Here is a 26,760-nt window from a genome sequence, read left to right on the forward strand (position 1 = left end):
AACACAGTCTTAAATATTCTCTTTTTAAATTAAAGCAGACTGCAATAGTAGCCTGTTAATATTTGGTTTGGTGCAAGCAATCAAAAAGATGCTTTACCTGCAAGTAGTCTGCCTTTAAAGCTGTTCATTATGTGAAGGTCCGTAGCATCTACTATCACAACTGCTAACTACTGCTAACAACGCTCATTGTCACATGAAGAACAAGCGGTAAATATAGAAAAAATTTAAGGGAGGGTTTTCTATAAATCTGTCTTAATGCATACCATAGCCAAGGCTGCATAATTGTTATTTTTTATATCCCAACTCTTTTCCTTAGAGCCTCCCTACTTGTATATCTTGAAATACAATACAATACAAGAACTTTATTTATCCCCAGAGGGAAATTCAATAATAATAAATAATAAAATAAAATAAATTTAAAAAATAAGCCAAACACCTTTACATTGCTGTCAAAAATAAGATTCTATGAGATTGATATGATATTTTTTGGTATCATGATTTTAGTATATACAGTGAATTTAAAAAGTATTCAGACCCCCTTCATTTTTAATTTTTTTTTATGTAGAAGCCCTAATGCTACAGCTACAACTGAAAGAGTAAATTGTATTCTCATGAATCTACACTCAGTACCCCATAATGAAAAAGTGAAAATAAAAACAACAACAGAATTTTGGAAAATTTTGCAAATTGAAATTTATTGAAAATAAAAAAATGAACTCTCACACTGACAATAGCATTAAGTCCCTTTCAATTCAATTCAGTTTTATTGATATAGCACATTTCATACAAAAATAAACTCAATTTGCTTTACAGAATATAAAAACAAATGCAAAACAAAAAGACAAACAGCAACAAAGATACTCCATTGAGTCGAGAAAAACAGAAAATTTCAGGCAAAATAATTAATGATCTTGGACACACCTTGTACCAATCTGTACAGCATTTTGCGTATACAAATGTTGGGGTCTCCTAAAAGGAGCATATTCAAATCCATGAACAATTCTGCACACAAAGATAACCTAACAGCCAAAGGCTTGAGAGAAAAGCAGTGTTTTAAGGCCAATTTTGAAGGAACTAAGTGTTTCAGCAGATCTCAGGGCAGCAAAAACACTTGAAATTTAGCTCAGGGTCCTCCCATTTCTGTTGACGTGTACTGAGATGTTTCTACACCTTGATTGGAGTCCACCTCTGAAAAATTAAAATTGGTTGGACATGATTTGGAAAGGCACACTTCTCTATATAGAAGGCTTAACAGCTGAGAATGCATTTCAGCGCAAAAACCAAGCCATGAGGTCAAAGGAGCTGCCTGCAGAGCTCAGAGACAGGATTGTTGCAAGGATCCGATCTGGGGAAGGTTACTAAAAATCAGTTGCACTGAAGGTTCTCGTGAGCACAGTGGTTGCCGTAATTCTCACATGGAAAAAGTTTGTGCTAAGTGAAAGAAAACAAGAGGTTTTCTTTTGCAATAAAGATGAGCCTTATATGTATTGATTTCAGAGTCAGTGTGCGAAATACTTGTGTTTTTCTTTGCACCATAACTTAAGCTTTCTGAAGCCTCACTGCTATTCTTCATTCTTTGCCTGTTCAGACATCTACAACAAGACAGGCCCAGTCAAGCTCATCTGCTGGTCACCTGATTACAGCGTCGCCATGGTTACCTGGGAGTGCGGTGGGCTGTCGCTGTGGAGCGTCTTTGGAGCTCACCTCATCTGCACTCTGGGCGAGGACTTTGCGTATGTAACCAGAGACTCACACTAACTCATACATAGAATCATACAAGCTGATTCTAATTTAATTAAACTTGATTTTTTAAAAGAACTTTTGTCTTTACAACTTTATTCTAGGTATCGTTCTGATGGTACAAAGAAGGACCCGATTAAAATCAGCTCTATGGTGAGTGGATGGTTCTAAAACCGCATCACTTGAGCATCAAAATGAAATTGAAGAAGATGATTTGTGTTTTGTTTTTTTTTGGTCTGATTTTTTTTAAGTTACAGAGTTTTCAGATAATTTCTCTCAAGTTCCTTGTTTTACTTTAATAAACCACACAAAGTTTGCCTGTTGTATGTTGTAAGCATGTTTGATTCCATTGTTTTTACTGACTGAGTCTCCATCTCCAGAGCTGGGGAGCAGAGGGCTACCACCTGTGGGTGCTCCCTCTCAAACATGAGAGGAGAAAGCATGAGGAGCAGGAGGAGGAGGAGATGCTCACAACTCCTCACTCATCCCTTCAGGCGGGCATACTTCAGTTCCACTTCATCAAGTCTGCCCTCACAGTGAACCCATGCACGGTGAGAGGAAGCACATCATCAGCTCTGTGAATACGCACGTTTTAAACTCACACATTAAACATTTATTTTTTTGTTCCCTCCTCTCTCGGCTCTACAGAGTAACCAGGAGCAGGTGTTGCTCCATGGTGAAGACCGCCTCTACCTGACCTGTGGCGACCCCACGCAGGTCAACAGCACCTCTGACGCACACCCACACACACACCTTCACCCACGTGATGGCAGTCCGCTGCACCATCCCCCAAACCCCGAATCCTCTCTCTCTCAGGGACTCAGCACTTTACTCGGACACAAGCACTGGCACGTGGTCCAGGTAAGGATGTAACACTTAAGAATGAACTTAAGAATGAGGCTTCAAGTGCTGCAACCAGCAGTGATTTCAGTTAAAGACTAATGTGCTTTTTATTACTTAGCATATTTTTCTGCATAAGAAAAATAAAGATTTGTGTGACTTCCTATTGCCAGTAGAGGGTGCTTTGTTGAAATGTTTGCATGTACCATGTGATACTGTTGTTGCCTAGAAGCTATAGAAGAACACAGAATAATGTAAACAAAAGTTACATTAGGGTAAAAGTCATTTGAGGCTGGTGGACTTCCTATTGGGATTTGGGCATAGACCAAGAGGCTTTTTTGTAGGTTTGATGATGTCCCATATGCAGATCCAAAAATCATAAGCTTAGGTTGAATGATGTTCAGGGGCTGAATATTTAAATGGAAAATTATAAAAGTAAGAGCATGAAATGTTCAGTTGGCAGAAGGTTGTGCTGTGACGGAGCAATGATATTAATGCATGAATGCATTCAGGATCAATGTATGATGCCTGTAAAGTGTGGCATAATGCCATATAACTTTTTAGTGTTTATTTGTGCATTTTCACTGCAAGAAAATGCCGGTAGTGCAACTACACAACTTTAGATATTCAGGTTGTCTAGAATGAGTAAAAAATTTTGGAGTCAATCTGATAAAATCCCTCTGACCAGCTTGTTAAAATGTTCAACCTGTCCTTTTACGAAAAAAGCCAAAATTCAGCCTTTAACTGTCTGTAATGTGTGTGTACATTTTAGAGGTTGATTCCAGTGCTCGGGCCCTAAAAATTTCTTGTTCCATACAACTTAAAGAATAAAGACTATAAAGGATTATGGCAGCAAATGGCAGTGAATAGCTACAAAAATGGTAGTTTTTTTTCTCCACTCTATCTTAGGGTACAATGTAAATAACATATTGCTTTAATCCAATGTCATTCAACCCTGCTCAACCAGGGCCAAATTGTTGAAAAATACCTGTGCAAGAGACACAATCTAAGTAGTGAAAATGGTGAAAATGGATTAAAGTGCCAATGAAAATAAGTTAAAGCTGGCAAAAAAAGGTCAAAAAGTGTTTTTAAAAAAAGTTGCAAAAAATGGGTGAACATGGGTAGGATAGGCATAAAATGGCAGTAACTGGGTGCAAAGTGACAAAAATAGGGAGAAAAAAAGGCAGAAATGATTGAGAAGTAACAAAAAGATGAGTTACAGGTGGCAAAAATGGTCAAAAAGTGGTAATAAGGTGGCAAAAATGAATGAAAAATGACTTAAATGGGCAAGAAGCATCGAAAAGGTGGGGAAAAGTGACAATTAATGGCAAGAGGCAACTTAAATGGGCAAAAAGTGGCATTAAAGAGGAAAAACTGCAAATTGCAAAAAGCAGGATAAAAGAGGCAAAAACTGGTGAAAAAGGGCAAAATTGATTAAAAGTGGCAAAAAAAGGGAAAACAGGGGCAAAACATTACAAATGACAGCATTGGAAATGTATAGACAAAAAATTAAGGTAAGCAGTTAAATTTGATATCTAAAGCCTACTGTCTAATGTGGGAAACAAACTCATTAATGTGACTTGCTATGAATAATTTCAGAGGACAATGTTTCCCCTTTTTTAAGGTTTTCTGGGGAACAGTATTTCAAATTAAGACATTAAAGAGCCAGAAATCATCACAAAAGAGCCACACATTGAGTATTACTGCTCTAATCATTATTTATAAGTTTAGTAGCTTTGTGCCATTTGCCCTTGATTTCTGTCTAAAGTAGGGATGAGCCATCAGCGTTTACCCTCTCTTCTACTTGGAGCGTCTTTCTAAAGTTTAGACATAGCTGAACTAGGGCGACATGATTAAACCTTAATGACAGACCAAAAACTACAAAAAAATCCATTTGATGCAAAGTCTTCACTGACTTCAGCCACACAGTATAGTAAATATTTATAAATTATCTGCATTATCATTTTGCATAACATCATGTTAGATTAACAATTAACTTAAGAAAGCTGGATGTTTTTTAACTCTAAACCCTCTGTAAGGAGTTTTAACTGTTTATGAAACTGTCTAAATAAAGGCAAAGCAAAGAGTGTGTCAGCCTAAAAAGATCTATTCCTTTTTCTGTCTTTGTATTCCTTGTAAATCCAGCCTTTGGCTCCATCCCAGCATATCATTCTCCAATCTCATCTCTGTATATGAGTCTGCCCACTGTCCTCCAATTTAAATAAAAGCATAAAAAGCACAGAAGATATATCTTTTTGAAAAGAAACAAAGAGGAGTTTGCTTCTTAACATAAACAAAAAAAAAACCAGGTCTAAACCAGCTAAATGATGAGCTATGGCTTTTTCCAAATGGGCCATCATAATTGACACAATCTGCATGTTCTCTTGAAGAGCTTTAAGCAGGCATTTAAAGTGGCTCTAGCTTCTGCCTCCTTGTTGTCTGTAAACTTTCTGTGCCAGATTGAGGTGAAGCTAAATCACACTGGCACCAAGGATAATCTTATGTGCTTTGTGATATTCATAAAGGATAATGTCATAATGGCATCGACAGATACAACAATCATGTGCCTTTCATTTGCTTGTGTGTACAGTTTGACTTATTGTTAATTTCTTTTGCGTTTTCTTCCCATTCCTCTAGATTCACAGCACATACCTAGAGAGCAACTGGCCTATAAGGGTAAGTGTAAGAACATGTGTTTCTCTTTTTCCAAAAGGTTTAAAGTCTGTTACAACAGGCTGACTTAAATTGTCCTTAAAACTTGTATTCATGAATATTCAGATTTTTAGTGTTCTGTCTTTTAATGTGTTGTGTGGTATTCAGTTTGCACCTGTGACATCAACATGCCATAACAAATGTGATCATGTCAAGCAGACCAAATGTGTGCCAAGACAAAGACAGGCTGTGATATCCCTGAGTAAACACAGCAGTGATGTTTACAAAGCAAACTGATGATGCTGCGTTCACAAGTGCTTGTTTAGATAAGAAGAATTATTGCTGTATCGGGGAAAGAGCTGGAGGAATAAACTCTACCATATTAATCAACTAAACATGAAGCTTATGTGCTGCTGAGTGCATTATTTGAAAAATGGCTCACTACAATACAGCAAAAAAAAATCTCTGAACAAGATAGTCAATAAAATGCCTTTAGGTCTGTTTTTAGCTTTTTTGTTATTGGTGTTGTTAAAGTACTTGATGTCAGATGGTTTGCCTTACATATGTGTGCTTTTGTGCAGTTTGCTGCCATTGACTCAGCGGGTCAGTGCATGGCTGTAGCAGGACGGCGGGGATTTGCACACTACTCGTTATTCACGAGGAAATGGAAACTGTTTGGAAATATCACTCAGGTATATTTATACATACATGAATGTTAGATCTCCCAATGGGTTCAGCATAAAAATCTTACTCATGAATTATTTATCTGAATTGTAGGAGCAGAACATGACAGTAACAGGAGGTCTGGCGTGGTGGAACGACTTTGTGGTGGTGGCTTGTTACAATTTTACTGACCAGCAAGAGCAGGTGAGGCTCAATGAACACTAACTTCGACACTGTTTCTTATCAGTCTCCTTGCATTTTTGTCTTACTTTTGGTCTTTGTCCTCTCTGTTGTCATCAGCTGAGGCTGTATCAGCGCTCAACCAACCTGGACAATGCCTTTGCATCTGTCACCAAGCTGCACTCTGACACCCTGCTGCTAAACGTCTTCAGAGACATGGTCATCCTGTTCAGAGCCGACTGCTCCATCTGCCTTTACAGCATAGAGAGGCGGAGTGACAGGTAGCTAAACCTCAACAAATTCAAATGCTTAGAAAGCATAAAAAATATAGTTTTATTCAGGGATGACTGCATCTATTCTTATTGAGCACTTATTGGATGCTTGGCTTAGTTACTTTTTTTCTACACAGACTTGCTGCAGGGAAATCTGTGTCACCAGTATTCATAAAAATGTTGGGTCATATTGTTACTGAGCCATATTTCCCTTGAGAATAAAACCTTTGAGTAGAAACCCTGTGAAAACATGACTTTTCTGGGCCTCAGATTTACATTAGAATAGGACAAGACATTTTTAATGAGCCAGCTTTGAGCTGAGAAATCTTTTGCATTGGTGTCTTAACATTGATTCTAACATCTTTATCCTGTTTGATGCCTCCAGTCCACATCCAACAGCCAGTGTGGAGTTGTTGCAAGAGGTTTCAATGTCCCGCTACATCCCTCATCCTGCCCTGGTCGTTTCTGTCACTCTCACTTCTGTGCGCACAGAGACCGGGATTACATTGAAAGCCCCGCAGCAGGTAACAAAACCGCCTTAAAATTCATTCTTTGATCTGTACTCTGTATGAGTGCATGTGTATTTATCCGTTATTATCTGCATCTTGATGTCAGGCCTGCATGGCAGAGAGCATCATGTTGAACCTGGCTGGCCAGTTGATCATGCTGCAGAGGGACCGTTCAGGACCACAGGTACGAGAGAAGGAGACGCCCGCCAACAACAAGAAGCTGGTGCGTTCAAATAATCTCTTTAGAATCATATAACTGCTTTCACTTTTAGACTCCCTTTGCTTTTTTTCAGTTTTCTTATGTTGCAGCCTGATGCTAAAATTTGATGGTAAAATCTACCACATTCTTTCTCCCATAGCTACCGTTCTGTCCTCCGGTTGTCCTTGCCCAGTGTGTAGAGAATGTGTGGACAACCTGTCGCTCCAACAAGAAAAAGCGCCACCTTCTTGAGGCCCTTTGGTTGTCCTGCGGTGAAGCAGGCATGAAAGTCTGGCTGCCGCTTTTTCCCCGAGACCACCGAAAGCCCCACACCTTCCTGTCCAGACGCATCATGCTGCCCTTCCACATCAACATCTACCCTCTGGCCGTGCTGTTCGAGGACGCCCTCGTACTTGGGGCAACCAATGAGACTGTCCTCTACGATGGGCTGCAGGGATCTTCCGAGCCACTGGAGGCGCTGTTTCCTTTCTGTACTGTGGAGAGAACCTCTCAGATCTACCTCCATCACATACTGAGGCAGCTGCTGGTTCGCAACCTGGGTGAACAGGTACATGAAGCCCCTGAATCAGTATGTAAACTTACTAGAGAAGTGCTGATATTTTAGGAAAATAAACAAATTTTCTCCATCCTGCAGGCGTTGATGCTGGCTCAATCATGTGCCTCCCTCCCTTACTTCCCACACGTCATGGAGCTCATGGTGCACGTGGTGCTGGAAGAAGAGGCCACATCACGGGAGCCCATCCCCGACCCTCTGCTCCCCACTGTGGCCAAGTTCATCACAGAGTTCCCTCTCTTCCTCCAGACCATCGTCCACTGTGCCAGGAAGACGGAGTACGCTCTGTGGAACTACCTGTTTGCTGCCGTGGGAAACCCCAAAGATCTGTTTGAGGAGTGCCTCATGGCTCAAGACTTGGACACAGCAGCCTCATATCTCATCATACTTCAGGTAGCCTTTACAGTTAGTAAATGTAGCACAAATACAAGGATTCATTGCTGTTTTTAGCTTTAATATTCCATGATAATGCTCACAAAATCTTCTCTCTGTTTCCGTCTTCTTTACAAAGAACATGGAGGTTCCAGCAGTGAGTAGACAGCATGCCACTCTCCTCTTCAACACAGCGCTGGAGCAAGGCAAGTGGGACCTCTGCCGGCACATGATCCGATTCCTCAAAGCCATTGGCTCTGGGGAGATGGAGACTCCACCCCCGACACCAACCACTCAGGTAGGGGACTAAATTTTCTTCTTTTTACTCACTTTTTAAAGCCCTGTCTTTAGATTTTGGAACAGTTTAAGGAACAGATACAAGCAAATGAACAGAATCGAAAACCCTATACTTAAAGCTCCTGTGAGGAGCTTTTTGCTGTTTAAGAAACTTAATTGGTACTGTTGCGTTCAATGAGCTATACAAGCAAACAAGACCAAAAAAATACAAATAATTACCTCTGCAATGTTATAAATAAAATATTAAACTGCTACCAGAAGGTAGATGTCATAGCTAATAAAAGCAGACTGCAGAAACAACCAATAAGTGTTTCGTTCACTGTTAAAAGAAGCAGGCTATATATAATTTATATGTATTTTAAACACTATCTTAACATGTTCCATACAAAATCAGAGAAGAAATAAGATGTACCTTTTTTGTCCTCAGATGACTGAACTGAAAGTAATTCACTAGAGCTTAAAGTTGCAGAATTTTTTTTACCCAACCCTACCCAGATAGACTGTTACATATTTCCATGACATTAACTGTCAGTGGAGCCAGTAAAATTCTATAGGAGCAAAAACATCTTTTCCACCAAGCTTTCAGTTTGGTTCTTTACTTTAGTGCTGTCCAGTTCTGCTAAAACCATTGCTGTAAAAGCATCTACACTAATCTCTTCACCAGCCGCCATTGTTCATAGGCTTGCCACCAATTAAGCTGATTGGTTTGGTCATTCTCTGAGCGTGAAAAAGGTTTTAGCTTGAAGCTTGAAGCTGGAGTCTGGCAAAGACATCATCTTTGAAATGTCTATCCAAATTTAAGAGACTAAGCCATTCAGACAGTAGGCAGTTTTGTTTTCCATATCCGTAACATAAAACCAAGACAGTCTGGCTGCAGACTGCTCATCTCTGACTGCCACTCTCACAGACAGTTCATCTGAGACACGTCTCTTTCAGAAAGTGTTCAACATTTTAAAGTTTTTGTAGAACAGAACTTTATTCATTAGTCTTGCAGTTTCAACCATCCATCCATCCACCCATCCATCCATTTTCTATAACACTTATCCCATTGGGGTCGCGGGGGGCTGGAGCCTATCCCGGCTATCATTTGGCGTGAGGCGGAGTACATCCTGGACTGGTTTCAAGTCAATCACAGGGCTGTCAGTTACATTTATGCAATAACCAAACCACTGCAAACATTGCAGATGAAAGATCATTTCATGAATAAAATAGAGAAAAAGATCAGAGGTCTAATCACGGATTAAATTATGTATAGACCCATTTCAGTAGTAGTTAAAAAATGGTGGTTTGTTTTAGCTTTGTTAGCTTCAGCTAAAGCAAACCTAGCTACACTAGCTATGTAATCCACATTACTACATAAGCCAATGTAGCTAATTTAGCTTTGGTAGCGTGATCTTTAGGGAATGTAGCTAAAGCTAATGCAGCTATGTGGAGAACGCAGCTACGTAGCTTACACAGCTGCTATGTGATTGTGGATTTAGCTACGTAGATTACACAGCTAACGTAGCTATGAGAGCTATGCTTGCAGTGTTAGAGTGTTTTCATGGAGGATGAGCTTTTTTTACTCGGCTTTATTAAACGTTTTGTAATCAGGTTTTGAACTTTTGGTATCCTAACTGTCACCTTAACTCTAAATGGAAGTTTGATCTAATTTTATTTTGAAAGTTTTAAGGTAAGATAAACTTTAATTGATTTGGTTATAACAACAGCTCAGCAGGAGAGGGACAAGTAATTAAAATTATTTAGCAAAAGTAAGGAATAAAATATGCATAAAACACCTTAAATACTATATAAACAGAATTTGCAATAATAATAATAACAATAGTGTTTATTTTGTTCTGTAATAGACGGTGTCTCAAATGAACAGTCCACGAGAGTGGCTTTTAGAGATGTGTGGTCTACAGACAGACCCCTTGACCACTATTTCTCATAAATAGATGATCTACAGGAGGTCAACATTAATGACTGTTGACTTATTTTGTTGTGAGTATTGAGCGTAACATGAATAATAGACTCAAACATAATAATGAGTCACTTTCATCCTCGCGTCTTCAGGAACCCAGCTCAACTGGAGGGTTTGAGTTCTTCAGAAATCGCAGCATCAGTCTGTCACAGTCGGCAGACTCTGTCACTACGGGGAAATTCAACCTGCAGAAGACCTTCAGCATGCCGTCTGGACCCTCAGTCAAAGGGTGTGTTCATACACAATAACGTGCTCACATGGTTTTATATTTTTAGTTTTCACTCTAACATATTAAAATACTAAATATAAATAATATAAATAAATATAAATATCCCTAAATATTTCTTGGTCTCCTTTCTTTTCTCTTCAGTCGAGATGGAGAGTGTGCAGAGAACATGTACATCGACATGATGCTCTGGCGTCACGCTCGCCACCTCCTGGAGCAGGTTCGCCTACGGGACCTGGGATGTTTCTCCGCACAGCTCGGCTTTGAACTCATTGGCTGGTTGTGTCGGGAACGGAATCGCGTGGCCCGCATTGATGACTTTGTTTCTGCGCTGAAGAGACTCCATAAGGATTTTCTCTGGCCCTTTCCTGTTATCCCTGTGGGAAGCCTGAGCTCGCCGCTGAAGAATGGACGCTGTCGTACGGGTAAGATATAGACTCAGTGCTGAATTCAAGCAATAGTTAGGGCTGTTTTGAATTTTTTTTTAATGTTATATTGTTGTTGATATTATTTAGTGAACTTTTCACATGTATTCATTTTTAAGACAAAACATCAACTGTATCTGGATATTTCATGCTTTTTTTATTGTTAATCTAAGTTCTGAGCACACGCCTGTTGAAGTCGCAGTCAGCTGACAGCCTGCTAAACAGCGACATGGACACAGTGCCCCCTCAGGCAGCTTCAACCAACCACACCTGGCTGGACGGACTCGGGCAGAGACCCAAAGACATGGACACGGGCTCATCGGCTCACTCCAACCAACACTCACCTCAGACCCATGATGCTTTCCTGTCCCTGCTCACCAACAAAGGTAATAAAACTTCAGTTAATCAGTATAACCTTTGAAACATGTCATCTCTTTCCTTTAACTTAATCTGCCTCATTTCTCTCCCCCTCTAGTGGAGGAGTACAGCGTCGGCTCAGCCACAGACCTAACAGAGACGAGCTCGGTGGTGGATGGCGATTGGACGATGGTGGATGAGAACTCCTCCACTCTGAGCCTGAGTCAGGCCGAGCTGGAGCACATCTCCATGGAGCTGGCCAACAAAGGGCCACACAAGTCACAGGTGCAGCTCAGGTGAGATAAAAAAAAACAGCTCACTTCAACTTTCACTTCATTCTGGTTATATTTTCCAATTTAAGGTCAAACCTCTTTGTCTTTCAGATATCTCCTGCATGTGTTCATGGAGGCGGGCTGTCTGGAGTGGTGCATCGTGATTGGTTTGATCCTTAGAGACGCCAATGTAATAAAACAGGTGATTGGCTTCCTGGACAGCCCCGAGGTTCCCCAAGAGACTGTGCAGAGTGTTCGAAACGGCTTATTGGCTGTCGACGCATGGGCTTCCACTGACTGGTGAGTAGGATATGTGACCTGTCAACATGTGAGCTCAATATTCCTCCTTTTTCCAGTTGTTCTGACTGTTAAGAGACTTTTTAATATGGCTTAACTAGGTTTAATTTTAAAGTCACATTTTTGTTATTGTGAAAATCAACTCTCACTTTAGAGGGGACAAATCCAATTATAGAAATCCACAGTAGGACTTCTTATTTGAAGTTATTTCAAAATTCATGTTTTAAAGTACTATTCCACCATGTCAGGACGTCCTGCTGCAGTCTTTATAACCTTTATGACCTCACTCAGGACTGCAGTTGCGCAGCCTGCTTGCCCAAGTAGATAACAGGTTAATGTTCAAAGTGTCACAATATTTTTTGGCTAATTTCAAACATATCAAAGCCCTTGCACACTGCATGGGGTTGAATACTTTTTACAGTGACTGAACATAAATCAGCTTAAGTGTCAATCAAATATCCAATGAAGGATATCAAATTGTAGATAATGTTTAAGGTGCTAGTACCAAATACCTTCAAAAGTGAAGGAACCCACAGGAGGCACAAAATGTTTTTGATATTTTAGTTTTTACATTGCATAAAAACTTTATGTACCCCGTGTTTTCACGCTAACCCGTTTCTTCCGTCTCCTCTCTTTTCTTTTTCCAGCCTTGGCTACAAACCGTTCCTGAACCTGATTCAACCACAGCTGCAGCAGCTCATGGACTCTGCAGCTGGCGAGCCGGTGCAGCCCGAGGCCTTCCAGCCAAGCAGCCAGAGCTCCAAGCTCGGCAGCTCTGAGGGGCCAGGAGGCGCTGCCGCACCACGCACGGAGGACAGCAGAGGAGCAGGGTCTCAGCTCGGACTGTCTCTGCCCTCCCTTGAACCTGCGGGGGGGTTTTCCCGGCCGCCCTCTGAAGACTGTCCTCCCGAGCAGACAGAGGAGCAGGAAGATGAGGAGGGAGCCTACGACTGCACCTTGTCCTGAAGTCAGGAGCCTCCTCTGGACTCTAACCTGTGAACTCATGAGCCTCAGGAGGAAAGGAGGAAATAGACTTTATTTTATGAGTGTGTATGTGAATGGATGTGTGTGTGCGCGTGCTCAGAAAGTTCCTCTGCTGCGGGTTCTTGTTACAGTCAGTATTATCCACTCTTCAGATTTTGCCCTTTGTGTCGACTCCTGTGGATACTGAGCTACAAACAGTGACACACAACACAACTGGCAAAAGATGTCAGCACAGAAGGAGGGACACTGATGGATCCTTTTTAACAGGCCTCATTTTACCAAAATATGCTGTTAAACAAAACCACCTTTGTCTGTGCATTTAAACATGAGGTTGTGGCGTCTAAAGGCTGTAGAGCAGCACAGAGAAGCGCCAGGATCTTTCTATTCAAAGACAAATGTTTTTTTTGTGTGTGTAACATTTCTTAGGCACTCAATTCAAGTGCATCTGGAGACTTTAACCAGACAAAAAACTTTTTTTTTTTTCATGCAAAAAAGTGTGCGTGTTTTATCACAGCTTCATGATACGTCAGTAGAACAAAGCTCTCCAGTCATGATCGGTTGTACGAACACCGAAGTGTGTCACAGCTGACAGAGAGTGCAGTGTGGAGAGGTGTTTCATACTTTCATACCTCATATAATTTAAAAATATTTTGTGATACATTTTTCAATAATGTAACTGTGTACAAGAAGACATTATTTTTCTAACACCACCTTGTCCCTGTAAAAGAAAAACACTCATGGTATGAATTCTATGTAATTCTCGAAGTGATGACCTTAAGGTTTCTAAGAAAACGATCTGTGAGAAGAATCCACTGATGTGAGTGCGGATTCGTTCCTTACCTCTCTGTTCGTGTCTTTCTCATGCAGACACCCCCCTTTTTCGCTAGAGTCCATCCTACTAAAGAGCAGATCGATGTTAAGCCTGCCTGAGGTGAGAGTATTCAAGGCTGTAGGGAAGGGCTCGAACATGCGCTATTTAAACCAAATCATGTGATGCTTTATCCAGCTTTTAACCCACATTTAAGTTCAAGTCTCCATGTTGGAGACTAAAAGTGTGGTCTCATCAGTGCTGCAAATTGTGTGAATAAATCCATCCTGTTATTTTAGATTTATCTTTTATTGAAGAAACGTTGTTTGATCCCTTTGGTAGAGGTGGGGTTGTCAGAATTTGTACACTTGTTTTAATATGATGGGTCCTAAAAATGTTTAAGATCAGTCAAGACTCAAATTCATAAGAGCTGTAGTAATCATGACTAAAAGCAAGCAAAAGAGAGAGGGATGTTGTACGTTTTTAATTCAGACAGTGTGAAGGAGTTTGCTTTTAGTTTTAAAAATAGTTATAAGACTGGAATTTTAAAATTTGATATAATACACTAAAAAATGTAGGTGCCCAATATTAGTTTTCAATTATCAAAAATTGCAAGAAAACTCATGCGCACTGTCTAAATAGCACAGAGTATTGGCATCATTTAGGACCAAAAAGTTTAAGCAGTATGCAGGAGTTTGCTTGAATCTTTGGATAATTTAATTAAGGGTTTTCATGATACAATAACCCATGATATCAGTAGCTGTTTTGATAATGGAAGGACTAAAATGAATGTCCTAGTCACCCAATAATGGGTCATTTCTTGTTTTTAACTTCCAAAAATTGCAAGCAAATTGCTGAACATTGTCTAAATCAGCAGTGGGCAACTGGTGGTCTGGGAGCCACATGCACCCCTCCCCCTCACTCACTGTGGCCCTCAAGTTAATTTTAGATATCTAAAAACATGAAAAATAGACACATTTGTATAATTATCTTTGATTACAAGTATATGTAATATGTATAAAATTTAGGGCTGTCAATTAATCACATTAATTGTGATTAACTACACTCTACAATCAGTGCTGTAATTTCTTATCACGATTAACCACATGCTTTTTTTTGGTCTCTTTTAACAAACTTTGGTTAAGCCACTGCAGCCACAGTGATGTTAAATAAGTAGAGCTGTCAAGATTAATCAAGTTAATCGCGATCAATCAAGGTCCACAGTTAGTGCTCTAATCTTTTTTTTTGTCTCAAGCTTTGTTGTCCCTTTTAATGTAGTTTGACAAAGGCATAATCACTGTCTTCCTGCAGCTCCAGCGATGTAAAGTAAGACCACCACTGATCATTACTGTCTCATTTCACTTTTAAAAAACTACAGACAGCTCTGTGGAAAAGTCAAGTCATCTTAACCTTTTTAATGTTCTCTTATTTCCTTTTAAATCATAACAAGCTCTTTTTTCTGTGGTTAAGTTCATGTTAAAATATTCTATCTACCAATAAAAGTAGGTCTGTATCTAAACAGGAAGTTAATTACCCTTAGTTTAAGACAGAAGAATCAGAAATAACATAAAATATTTCAAATTGCAAAATACTGGTATTTTAAAATGTGAAAAAAAGATAGTGATTGATTGCAATTAACTACAGAAATCCTTAGATTGATTGCAATTAAAATTTCAATCTATTAAAAGCCCTTTGTTTTTCTTTTTAAATCCATAACAAGTTCCTTTTTCTGTGGCTAAGTTCATGTTAAAGTGTTCAATCTCTATGAAGGTCTGTATTTAAACTGCAAGTCAATTACCCTTAGTTTGACGCCAAAAATGACACAAAAACAGTTTTGAATGCAAAATAGTAGAATTTTAGAACAAGATAAAAAAAAGGATGCAGTTAATCGTGAAATTCTGGAATTAATCATGATTAAAAATTTTAACCTTTTGACAGCTCTAGAAATAAGTGAACTATAACAACGTAACCATTTGATAACACAAGGTTCAGATGACTTCTGACTTGTGCACTGAGCTGAGATATTAATTGCAACTAATGCGATTAATCTTGACAGCCCTAACATAAGTAATAATAATTGTTAAATTGAGAGTATTTCACAGTTCCCAACAATTTGGACCTCTGCTAGTGCAAATAAAATTGATGCAGGCCTCTCGGTAACCAAAGTTGCCCATCCCTGATCTAAATTTGACAAATACATCCGCACAGTGTGGTACCCAACATTGCCAACATAATTGTACAATTTAGACAGTGTGCAGGATTTTTCTGCAATTTTTGATTGGTCTATTATTTTCCTCTTTGACATAAATGTTATTTTCTATTTTGGAAAGCTTAGGTGCTTTTTGATACTTTCAATAAATAGAAATATCAGACTTTATTATTTTAAAGCATTTTATTAAAAATCGATGAAGTATAGACTATTTTGACAACCTTACTTTGTAAGTAAGCTGAATATTTTAAGCCTAAAACTTTGATTTTTATCTTCAAAGTATAAAATGGGTATCAATATTGTTTGACTTTTCTTGCAAAGGTATCTCGGTTCAAATTCTGATCTAGTCAGATGATTCAGTATGACATGCCCCTCCCTAATACTTCTAAACTTGACGAGCCCTCAGATAGCAGCATGATACTAAAAGAATGTTTTGTGTAAAAACACAGATTTCTGATACTTAACCAGCTTTGACCAACATTACACATCCTGCCAGCATTTTATTGTTGCTGTTTGTTATTGTCGCACATTTTTTGAACCAGTTATGTTTCGGGACAATTTTGCAAACCGTATTTAAGGCTGTATTGGATTTCTACACCGAAGCTGTTACTGGTACCAGAACAACTTTACTCATCAGTACTTTTAAAGCGACATGCCATTATCTTTTTATCTCGCCTTGGTTGTCATTGCAGCATTATTGTGTAACACGATAAGGACTTTATTTTTCGTCCAGATCAAGATACATATCACATCCCTGAACTGCTTCAGACAATGGTCGCTGATTTCGTCACGTGTGCTTCTGTGTTTCCGAGTGTGTGTACCACATTGTATTGACATGCAATTTGTTTAAATGGTATTAGTCCTCATATTTACCATTATTTATTGGCATTATAGCTGAGTGGTCATCTATTAAATTATGATGCTTGGTTTGTTTTATAACTGATTAGATTTTTTTCCCCCTTTAAGTTAATCAAAGTCATGTATTGACGCTCTACCACAAGCACTAAACGGTTAATCACAGTCAGTATTATGATGTGCAATGTATTCAAATGTTATTCAGCTTTATTTTTTATGTTGTCTTTTTTTTGCCCCACAGCTTTTACTTTTTATGATAGACCAAATCAAACTTTAGGTTAATTTTTGCTCTCTCGTGTGTCGAAATATGACTTAGGTGCATGGTATCTGTTGGAAATGTTGATTCTTCAGTGCTTTCTGTTTTATATATGACTAGTTTTAACACTTTACTCATGAAAAGGGCAAAATGACTCCGCGGCACATTGTTGCTGATGTAAACGTGAATCCCCCTCGTCTCCTATCTGAACAAGCCTCCAGTGTTAAAGCGTGGCGGCACTGGGAGCTTTACTTGACTTGAAAACAGTAACACAATGAACCAAAGACTTTACGTCCAGAGGCCTTCTGTTTTACTTGGTTGACTCATTATGCAGAGGGGGAAAATATAAACCATCCCTTTCATTTGAAAGACAGAAGCCCAAAGCAGACAAATACAAGTGCATCTCAAAAATTCAATATCATGAAAAAGTTCTCTGTTTTCTGTGATTTAAATGAAGATGTGAAACTTCCACATATTCAGTACACATCTCATACAAAATGAAACATTTCAAGGCTTTTGTTTTAATCTTGATTATGGCTTTTAGCTCACAACAATAAAAAAAATCCAGTCAACTTTCTATGAATATGCTTTGATACAGCCTGACCTTTCAGCAGGGACCTCCTGTGGCTCCCCCTCCTGTGTCAACTATTGTCTTCTAGACAAGAGTCAAGTCAGCAGTCTTCCCCAGGATTGTGGTTGTGTGTAAAACAGAGTGAGAGAAGGAAGGCTCAGGAAACCTTTGCAGACAGGACTTTTCTACAATATTCTAATATTTTGAGATGGTGGATTTTGGATTTCAATGAGCTGTAATCATCAAGATCAAAACAAAAAAGTTGAAATATTTCACTTTGTTTAAGATGAATCTAGAATATTTGGAAGTTTAACTTTTTGAATCAAATCACAGAAGAAAAATAACTTTCTCATGATATTCTAATTTTTAGATGCACCTGTATCTTCATGCATTTAATATTTCCCTGTGATAATAGTCGTTGATTTGTTTTTTTGAGATTCTGACTGGTCATTTTCCTATAACAACTTTCTAAAGATCTCAAAAACTGAATTTTGCTGATCATGGGAAAACGAACTCGTCTTTGGGCTTCTTTACAAACACAAACATTAGTTCTCTAAACAAATGCTGACAGCTTAAGAGACAATTTCCTACGGAAATGAATACTTCAGATCTTTTCTGGTTTCCTACTCAGCGGGTGAGGAGTCAGCGGTCAGGTGCGTCTTCGTGGTACTCGGGTGTCCCGCTCTCTCAGAGGTGGACGGCGGCCCCTCCCTCCCTCCCCTCCTCCTGTGTACAGTGTATAAGTATTTCCTGTTTCCTGACTCAGAGTCGAGTTTTTATTTCTGGGTTTGGAGCAGCAAAAAAACATCCTCAATGCAGTGTAAAGATTCTCTCTTGTACATTTGCCTTTTCTACTCATGTTTGGTTTTCTACTTCATTTTTTCCTTGTACATACAAACCAATAAATTATTTTTAAAATGCTTGACCTCATCAAGTACAGCTGACTTTTTTTTTCCAGTTTGTGCAGTAAAATGACACGAGAGAGAGGACAATGCAATCTGCTAAATTAAAGTAATAAGCATTTTTAATTTCTGTACAAGTGCTAATTAATTCAAGCCTTTTTTGCATAATGTAAAATAACCCCGTCCATTAAATAGATGGATACCCTGTTACCAGATCAATCCCAATTCTAAACAGTCATATTGATCACTTAATCCCAACGGACAGACGTATGTATTTTAAAAAAGCAAAAAAACAGCAGTTGGAAAAAAATTTAAAGTGTCGAATCAATCAAACAGAACAAAATGATCAGTCTTGTTTAAGAAAAAAAATTCTTAATTTAACTTGTAGAACACAAACTGAACAGTTAGAAATCTACAGAGGCCCTTAGAGGACATGCATCCATTCTTTAAATTTGACTTCTTTCTGTAATAATGACTCAATTTTGGTTGTTCCCTCAAGATCATTTCTTATTTATCTTATATGTCAGGATAGCAATACAGAATAACCTGCCAATGAGTTATTTTTTAATGAAAAATGAAGAAATTAGCTTATTTTGTCATATAAACAGTTTTCCTGTCTAGATCCTGAGATAACCAAAATGTACCCCTCAAAAAACAAAAAAAAAAAAAGAAAGGATGTACAGTGCATTCTGAAAGTATTCAGACATCCTTCACATTTTCAATTTTGCTAAAAAAAAATTTCATTTTTATTCTCTTTAATCTACACTCAGTACCCCATCCTGACAAAGTGAAAACAGAATTCAAAAAATGCAAATAAACAGGGAAGGAGGTCTGAATACTTGCTGAATGCACTGTATGTCCAAATAGGGCTCCCGTAGAATTTGACGTAGGTGAGAAGGCAACCTAAAAGAACAAGCTATAACAAAACTTTACATTAAAAAAAATCACATACTTTAACAACAGTTAAGACATTTCAACATGTATCCCAGAATAATGGATTATTACACTTGAACTGTTCATTTCTCCAGCTGAAGTGGACGTCTGTGTAAATCACTGTTAGATTTGAGTCAACTTACAGTTTTATGTGCAAAGGTAAAGCTATGTCCAAGTGAGAGTTTACGCTGAAAAACAAAACCAGTGCAGAAATTGGTCGACCTTTCAGTCTAAACCAAGTTACGTTAATGCATTCTGTTCTGTTGCAGAGTGTTACTTGATAGTTTTTCTATGCTAAGCTCTGTAGCAGCGCTCCGTGTACGCTGTAGTCTAACAGTGGGAGACCTAGCGGTGTCATGTAAGCAGTTTCACAGCATCTGTGCCAAGAATCTCCCTGCTATGTTTCACATTTACAGCAGTTCTTCTCTGTAACGGAAACAAACTCTTGCTCTTTATTAGCAACGGTTTTTGTCCCGTTCAATAACAGTTAACAAAAAAGTCACAACAGTGAAATGATCAGTCGAAATTATTAATCTCATTTTCATTCAGCCTCTGGTAAGTATCCCCCACTTTCCTAGAGATTATTTTTTTAGAAAAATATTCATTTACATTTGTTAATAAAGCTTTTTCTCCCATAGATGCTCTGCATATCAGCTCTTTTAGTTGAGCAGACTTCGATCTTTTTCCGTCACTAAAAGCAGCTTGTTGTTTTCAGGATCAGCAAATAAAAAGACATTAAAGATGCCCTGCTCACTTTTCTTTGTCCACAGTAGAAAGAAAGGATTTAGTGAGGAGATAAGCACATTCATGGTTCAGATTTCAAGCACGTCTGAGTCAGCGGGACAAGAAACATCTACTTAGTTATCAACCATTTCCATTAAACTTAAAACACCAGCAGAAAAAGAAACGGTTTGATCAGTGTTTCTGCATCAGTGGTCCATGTTGATCTTTAACAGCAGCAGAGTTAACACAGCATTGGCTTTTTTAAAGGACCCTACTGGTGTTTTTTCTCCAAATGTTGCTGCATATTATACTATTGGACAGATATTTTTTCTGCTCATCAAACAGTAGACACCTGAAACAGTCGGTCACAGTGAACAGTACATCTTCTTTTACTGTTGTTAAAGCTACAGGAGGGGTAGATGAAGTCAGTATGGCAGGCTTCTACAAACACAGGTATGGTCCTTTAAGGTGTACCAAAAGAACCCTGAAAAATCTCTGTTGTTCACCAGCAACTTTGCTGCAAATGTCTAGATTTTTTAAGGGTAAGTGTTTAATAATAATCTCCCTATGAAGCTTTTTCGAAGCTTTCAACTGTAGCACACCAGTATTATCAGCAGATGGAGTTAGAGGACTTTACTTGTAACAGAAAAAAAAATTTTTTTGTCAATTTTTAACGTCAATATAGGGGCCAAATCAAGTCAATAAAAAGGTATAAAACAAATCACTAGAGGGGTAATATACAAAGTCAATAAAGGGGATGGATAAAGTGAATAAAAATTCAGTAGAGACACCATATATCATGTTGGGAGAGGTGATAAATAACGTCATTACAGGTTATAAATCAAATCCATAAATGGGGATAAATCAATTTTATAACGGAAAAATCAAGTAAATATAGGGGCCATATATGAAGTCAGTTAAGGGTATTAATCAAACTAGTAAATGTCAGTTAAGGTAAAAAATCAAGTCAATAAAGGGGATTAATCACATGAATACAGGGACCATTTGTCAAGTCAGGGTGTAAATTAAGTCAATATATTTGAATCCACTTATTAAAGGTTTTAAATCAAGTCATTACAGGGTTTAAATTTAGTCAATAAAAGCAATACATCAAGTCAACAAAATGGAAAATAAACCCAATAAAAGGTATAAATCAAGTCAGTTTAGGGGATAAATGTGGTCAATTAATTGGTCGTATATAAATCTAAAAAAGGAAAATAAAGTTAATTAAGGGGATAGATAAAGTCGGTGAAACAGGTTTTATATGAAATAAATAAAAGGGACAAATCAGTTCAATAGAGCTGATCAATCAAGTCATTAGGGGGCTTTATATCATTTTAATAAATAAGCTGTGTACCTAATAAATAAAGGGGATGATTTGAGTCAATGCCTGTAGCTTGGGCGTTGTAGTGAGACTATTTAACTATAAAGGTTCATTATATACTTACTGGAAGCTTATTTCTCTTTTTTAAAAGAATTATAGAGCACTTATTCCTTGTTTTGCATGTCCATAAATTACAACTACCAATAAAAGTTCTTGATACTGTTTGTGTTATTTAAGTTGTATAACAATATTCCTGCACATTGAGACGTTAATTTGCAATTAGTGGTCCCAATTTAGGCAAACTTTTGAAATATGTTCACGTGCATGCTTTTACCACAGTTATGATAAAATAGCAAATGTGACAGAATTAACAACCTGGGAGGTGAAGAATTCATTCAAGCAGGACAATGCATTAATAAGTGCTTTATAATGTTTAATAAAGAGCTAACATAGCACTTCTATGACATCTAGTTATAGTCTGGTTTCTTCTGAATAGTGACCCTCTGCATCCAGTGTTACCCTTCCTTTAATTCGGTTTGATTCATTAGGCTACACTAAAGCAGCTGTGATTTTGTCACAAAAAGAAGAAGCACAGCGGGACAATCTGTTTTTAACTCAAACATGTGCTGCTAAACGCTGGGATTATTATTATTCTTTTATATTCAAACTTTTCAACAACACTTCACACACATACAACTCTACAGTGCAGCACCTTTTCGCTTTAAGACAACTGAGACGTTTTGTGTCCACAAGTAAACATTTTGTGCGTCTTTGGAAGCAAAGTCTTAAGGCCTCCTTCATTCAGTATTTATGTGACTGAAGCCAAAGAGGACGAACCGGGGCATGATGACAACGGGTGTGACAGAGTGGACAGTACTCGGTTAACCTCTGAGTGCAAGCTATCTCCCAAATCTATAACCTCATTCAACGTGAGCTTGATTATATGTAGGAAAACATATATGGAGGGTCGAACTGCAAACATTTGACATTTATGAAATGGGTTCGACAGACTTTACTGGCATATTGTATTTAAAACAGGGACAGGAAGCTCACTCAAATGTTGGATAACATACAAATCATCTCTGTGGGTTAGCATAATCTCTGCTTATGCTTGAGTATTTGATCCAGAAGGAAGGGGTTAAAAAAAACATCTGCATACTTTTCCAACATCGGATTTCTCAAACTTTCTGAAGCTGATGCTAAAACCCGAAGACGTAAAACTTCTAGCTCTCTTATTTACTGAAAAACATATATTTGCCACTTTAATATGAAATTGCACCACTAGCTGGACAGGAGAGAAGCTTATGGAAGTCCGTTTCAACCAGTTGAAAAGAAAAAAATATTAAAGATAGTTAATTCTAAAAATTATGATAATAATAATGAGAAAGTAGGTCAGAAAATTATGCCTAAGCTTTTTTTAAAATCTCGTGATTAAAAAGTTAAAAGCCCTAAAAAGCCAAAATTATTAGATAGTTATAAGATATCTCATCATTTTAACTATTTCATAATTTATCTTTTTATCTCATGATGGGATAGAGAAACATTCAAATTAAGAGATCAAGAGTCAAAATTATGAGAAAATTAAAAGATAATGTCATAATTTTCATGTTTTTATCTCAAATTCAACTTTTTAACGTCATAATAAAGACTATCTCATTACTCAATATTTTGTTATCTGGTAATAAAAAGTTTAGACTGAGAGACAAAAAGTGGAATTTATGAGATAAGAAGTGAAAGTTATGAGATAGTAAAAATGAAAGGTAATTTTGACTTTTTATCTTGTAATTTCAACTTCTGAATGCCATAATAATGACTTAAAGTCAAGAGCGCAAAATTCGAGAAGGTTTGTCACAATGTGAGTTGAAAAGTCATAATTTTAAATTTGTACCTGATAATTTTGAGTTTATTATTACATAATTTTGACTTTTACTGTGTAAAAAATATGACTTTAATATATCTTAAGTTTGACTTTTATCTTATGAATATGACTTTGTCATAATGTCAATTTGTAATCTTATAATTAGGATTTACTACCTCAACATGATGATTTATCTCATAATAATTACTCATTATTTCATAAAGTTGACTTTTAACTCATAATTATGACTACATTATGTCAAAATTCTGACTTTTTATCTTATAAATTTGATCCATTATTTTGACTTTTTTTCTCATGGCTCACTATATACTTTAATTCTTTTTCTTTCATATTTAAACTTTTCTCATAATTTCAACTTTTTTCTTATAATTTTGTCTTTTTTCAGAAATATGTCTTTTATCGTCCTTTTTTCTCATCAGTAAGATTTTTTTTAACAAATTTTTTTAGCTCATTTTAAATTTCTTTTTTTCTTAGAATTGCCTAAATTTATTGATTTTTTCTCCTTTTTAGCTACAGATATGGGCTTCCATAATAGCTACTGCATCTGCAATGATCAAATATACAGAATCCCTTAGTGGCCATCAACCACATTTTATATCACTCCTTTTTTAGTTCTAACAAGTACATTTCGATTGATCTCTCAACATATCTCAAAACATTTTATCTCTGGATAACAGTGAAGGATTTCTCAGGACTTAGCAGAAATGTACTCATTATCACTGGCAGACGGAGAAAAGTAAAAAGTATAGACACGTTTCCAGTTAGAGCTTCTGTAGGAAAACGACTTCTAGTGTCCCTGACAATTAATTTTGTCAGGTGAAGTAGATTAGTAAAACAGGTCGTATTAACTGGATTATGGCTGTGGTACTCACAACAACAAAGATTTAGCTCCACATGAGACAAGTGAAATACACGTACAGTACAAAACTGGATGTGAGTAGATGACGGTTAACACTAGCAGTTGTCTGCAGCAGCTCCAATATACTTTGATCAACTTGTTTACCAATGAATTGAGCCTTGCCTTTTGTCCTTCTTGCATTACAGAGGCATAGTCCTCCAAGACAGTCTGGCTGCAGTTCATTCATTTCTGAGAGCCTTTCTCTTAGACTGTTCGTCTGTATATGTATGTATAATAATGTGTTCTGAGATAATGTATATCTCAGAACAGATTTGTTTAGTTTCAATAAAACCAGACTGAACCTCCAAAAGTCAAAGCCTGATTTGAAGCTAAGCTTCACAAAGTAGCTATGTAAGCTACATAGATATGTTATCTTTGTAGCTATGTTAGCTTTAGCTATGTTTGCTAAAGCTAACTTAGCTACATTAGCTTATGTAGTAAGGTTAATTACGTACTTAGTGTAGCTATGTTAGCTTCAACTAAAGCTTACTAAGCTAAAGCAAGCCACCGTTTTTCTAACTATTTCTGAAATGGGTCTATGCATTATTTAATCCTGGATTAGAACACTGATCTTTTCTCTGTTTTATTAATGAACTGTTGTTTAGTCTGTAATGTTTGCAATGGGGTTATTTTATGAATGTAACTTGCAGACTTTGTTTCTGAATAAAGTTTTTTTTTTCAAATGTAAAATTGGAAATACGTCATACCTGTTAATTATGGGACTTCCTTTCTGTGATATACGGCAACTCAGATGATTGGTCTATGAGAGTGGCCATCAGAGATGTATGGTCTGCAGCCAGACCCTTCTCTAGTCCTCGGTGCTGCTGGAGATAACCTGTAGTACTAACCAGAAGCCAGCGCTGAGAACGAGTGCAAATACTACTGCAGTAACGGTAAATGTTATGATGGATACTCCTGTGAGACAGAACATGCCTGACCGACAATGATGCTGTTAATGAACATGGAGCAGCACTGCTGGTTTTCCACCCAGGACTCTATTTAACTGTAACAGCTCCATTTCCCTGTGGGTTTTGGTCTCATGCTCATCAAGTTCAAATCAAAACTACATATTTCCTTTAACACATTTAAACCTCAGAAAAGACCGCAATACCCCCCTCAGGGACGCTCCTCTTTTTCAAAAGGACACAATGACATTTTGATTGTGTCTGCTTCCGATTAACAGGCACAGATCTCTGCAGCTGTGTGCCAGATTCCCTGACATTTAAAGCAGATTGTTGGCATTCTTCACTGAAATACAGGGGTATGACTCACTGCAAATAAGCAACTGCAATAAGGAATGATGACTCTATTTCACAGTTAGTTGAGTAGTTATTACAAAAAAAAACATTTGCTTGTGACATAAACAATTAGGTGTGTATGAAAAGCAACTAAAAAAGTGGGAAAGTTTCCAGTTAAAGCCAGAAAAGGTAAAACATAAAGCAGGATCTTTTTCTCCCTTCCACAGTGGGTACATAGATACAGATAGGGACACATGGGTTCTTTAGAATGACTCTGCTGAATCAGAGTGAGCATGAGAGGTAGCCATGCGACCTCAGGAAGAGTGCTAGCGTGAGAGCAAGAACAGGAGGAAGTGAGATGGAGTGAGAAAAGCAAAGGCACAGCAGAGTAAGTTTAAAAAAAAAAAAAAAAAAAAAAAAAAAAAACATAACCCCTTCTTTTCACTAACCAGGAGTGAGCACGAGGCTTGTGGCGCCGGGAGCGTTGGACGGTGACTTTTACAGTCCGTACGCCATGTGATCAGCTTACCTCTGGCATGTCCTTCCTGCTTTGTTAGCTACTAAGCCTACTGACACAGTGATGGGGGTCTCTCAGGCAGGCTGGGAGGGGGTGTGAGTGTGAGAGAGAGTGTGTTTTGTGTCAGAGTGAAAAGGCAGCAGGGTTTGTCCTCCTCGTAATCCGTCCTCCCCGGGGGGCCCCTGCAGCCCCTCTGCGTTTCTTGTCATCGTCGCCCTCCGTGACGTCCTCAGTATCGGTACATGTCGTAGGTACTGACCCAAGACGAAGGGAAAGTCCACGAGGGAAACCTGCGGAGGATTTCCTCCAGTTGAGCAGTCCTCTGATCTTGTCCGAAGAAATAGTGGGAGGAAATGGCGACGGAGATCATCCCCTCTGGACCTGACGGGTCGGGGTCCCTGGGAGGCTGACGGTGAAAGAAAAAACATAATCGTCAGCACAGAGAACTATGAAACACCAGCAGATTTTCAGGCTCAATGAAAAATCACCTCATCCTGAGCTTGATTATGCCGCACAGTCTAGGCTTATATATTGCATTCCAAACGAGTCTTTAAAAAGGTCAAAGAGTTTTTCTTGACCCGAGCATTTCTTAATGCAATTCAAAAAACTTCTAATCTTCTGAACTGGAGTTTAAAGGTTTTCACATGATGGAGACACAGTCCAACTGTGTCCTGACTGGAGTTAATCTCCTGCAGACATCACAGGCTGAGGCCCTGAGGTGCAGTTTGGCAGAAATTTAGAAATGTAAGGAATGAAAGGAATGGTATAAAAATGGTCTTGATAGAGCGATGGATAGTGCACCTGTATATGATGGCTGATACTAAC

General features: G+C 38.1%; 2 protein-coding genes across 2 annotated transcripts in view; one reads left to right on the forward strand and one right to left on the reverse strand.

The window, feature by feature from the left end:
- The window catches only part of ric1 (RIC1 homolog, RAB6A GEF complex partner 1), a 57,505-nt gene extending 39,775 nt beyond the window's left edge, over positions 1–17,730 (forward strand). The window contains exons 9-27 of the mRNA XM_041810748.1: positions 1,589–1,733; positions 1,845–1,893; positions 2,121–2,291; positions 2,389–2,601; positions 5,218–5,256; positions 5,814–5,924; positions 6,010–6,099; positions 6,196–6,356; positions 6,733–6,871; positions 6,963–7,079; positions 7,216–7,623; positions 7,711–8,022; positions 8,141–8,299; positions 10,354–10,490; positions 10,632–10,912; positions 11,086–11,298; positions 11,388–11,565; positions 11,653–11,841; positions 12,486–17,730. Of these exons, the coding sequence (XP_041666682.1) occupies positions 1,589–1,733; positions 1,845–1,893; positions 2,121–2,291; positions 2,389–2,601; positions 5,218–5,256; positions 5,814–5,924; positions 6,010–6,099; positions 6,196–6,356; positions 6,733–6,871; positions 6,963–7,079; positions 7,216–7,623; positions 7,711–8,022; positions 8,141–8,299; positions 10,354–10,490; positions 10,632–10,912; positions 11,086–11,298; positions 11,388–11,565; positions 11,653–11,841; positions 12,486–12,804 (3,431 nt within the window). The 3' untranslated portion in view covers positions 12,805–17,730. The remainder of the gene's footprint in view (positions 1–1,588; positions 1,734–1,844; positions 1,894–2,120; positions 2,292–2,388; positions 2,602–5,217; positions 5,257–5,813; positions 5,925–6,009; positions 6,100–6,195; positions 6,357–6,732; positions 6,872–6,962; positions 7,080–7,215; positions 7,624–7,710; positions 8,023–8,140; positions 8,300–10,353; positions 10,491–10,631; positions 10,913–11,085; positions 11,299–11,387; positions 11,566–11,652; positions 11,842–12,485) is intronic.
- A 5,953-nt stretch (positions 17,731–23,683) lies between these two features.
- Positions 23,684–26,760, reverse strand: part of LOC121524735 (endoplasmic reticulum metallopeptidase 1) — a 37,031-nt gene continuing 33,954 nt past the window's right edge. The window contains exon 15 of the mRNA XM_041810221.1: positions 23,684–26,341. Within this exon, the coding sequence (XP_041666155.1) occupies positions 26,165–26,341 (177 nt within the window). The 3' untranslated portion in view covers positions 23,684–26,164. The remainder of the gene's footprint in view (positions 26,342–26,760) is intronic.

This window comes from Cheilinus undulatus, linkage group 17, assembly GCF_018320785.1.
Source record: "Cheilinus undulatus linkage group 17, ASM1832078v1, whole genome shotgun sequence".
Taxonomy (NCBI): Eukaryota; Metazoa; Chordata; class Actinopteri; order Labriformes; family Labridae; genus Cheilinus; species Cheilinus undulatus.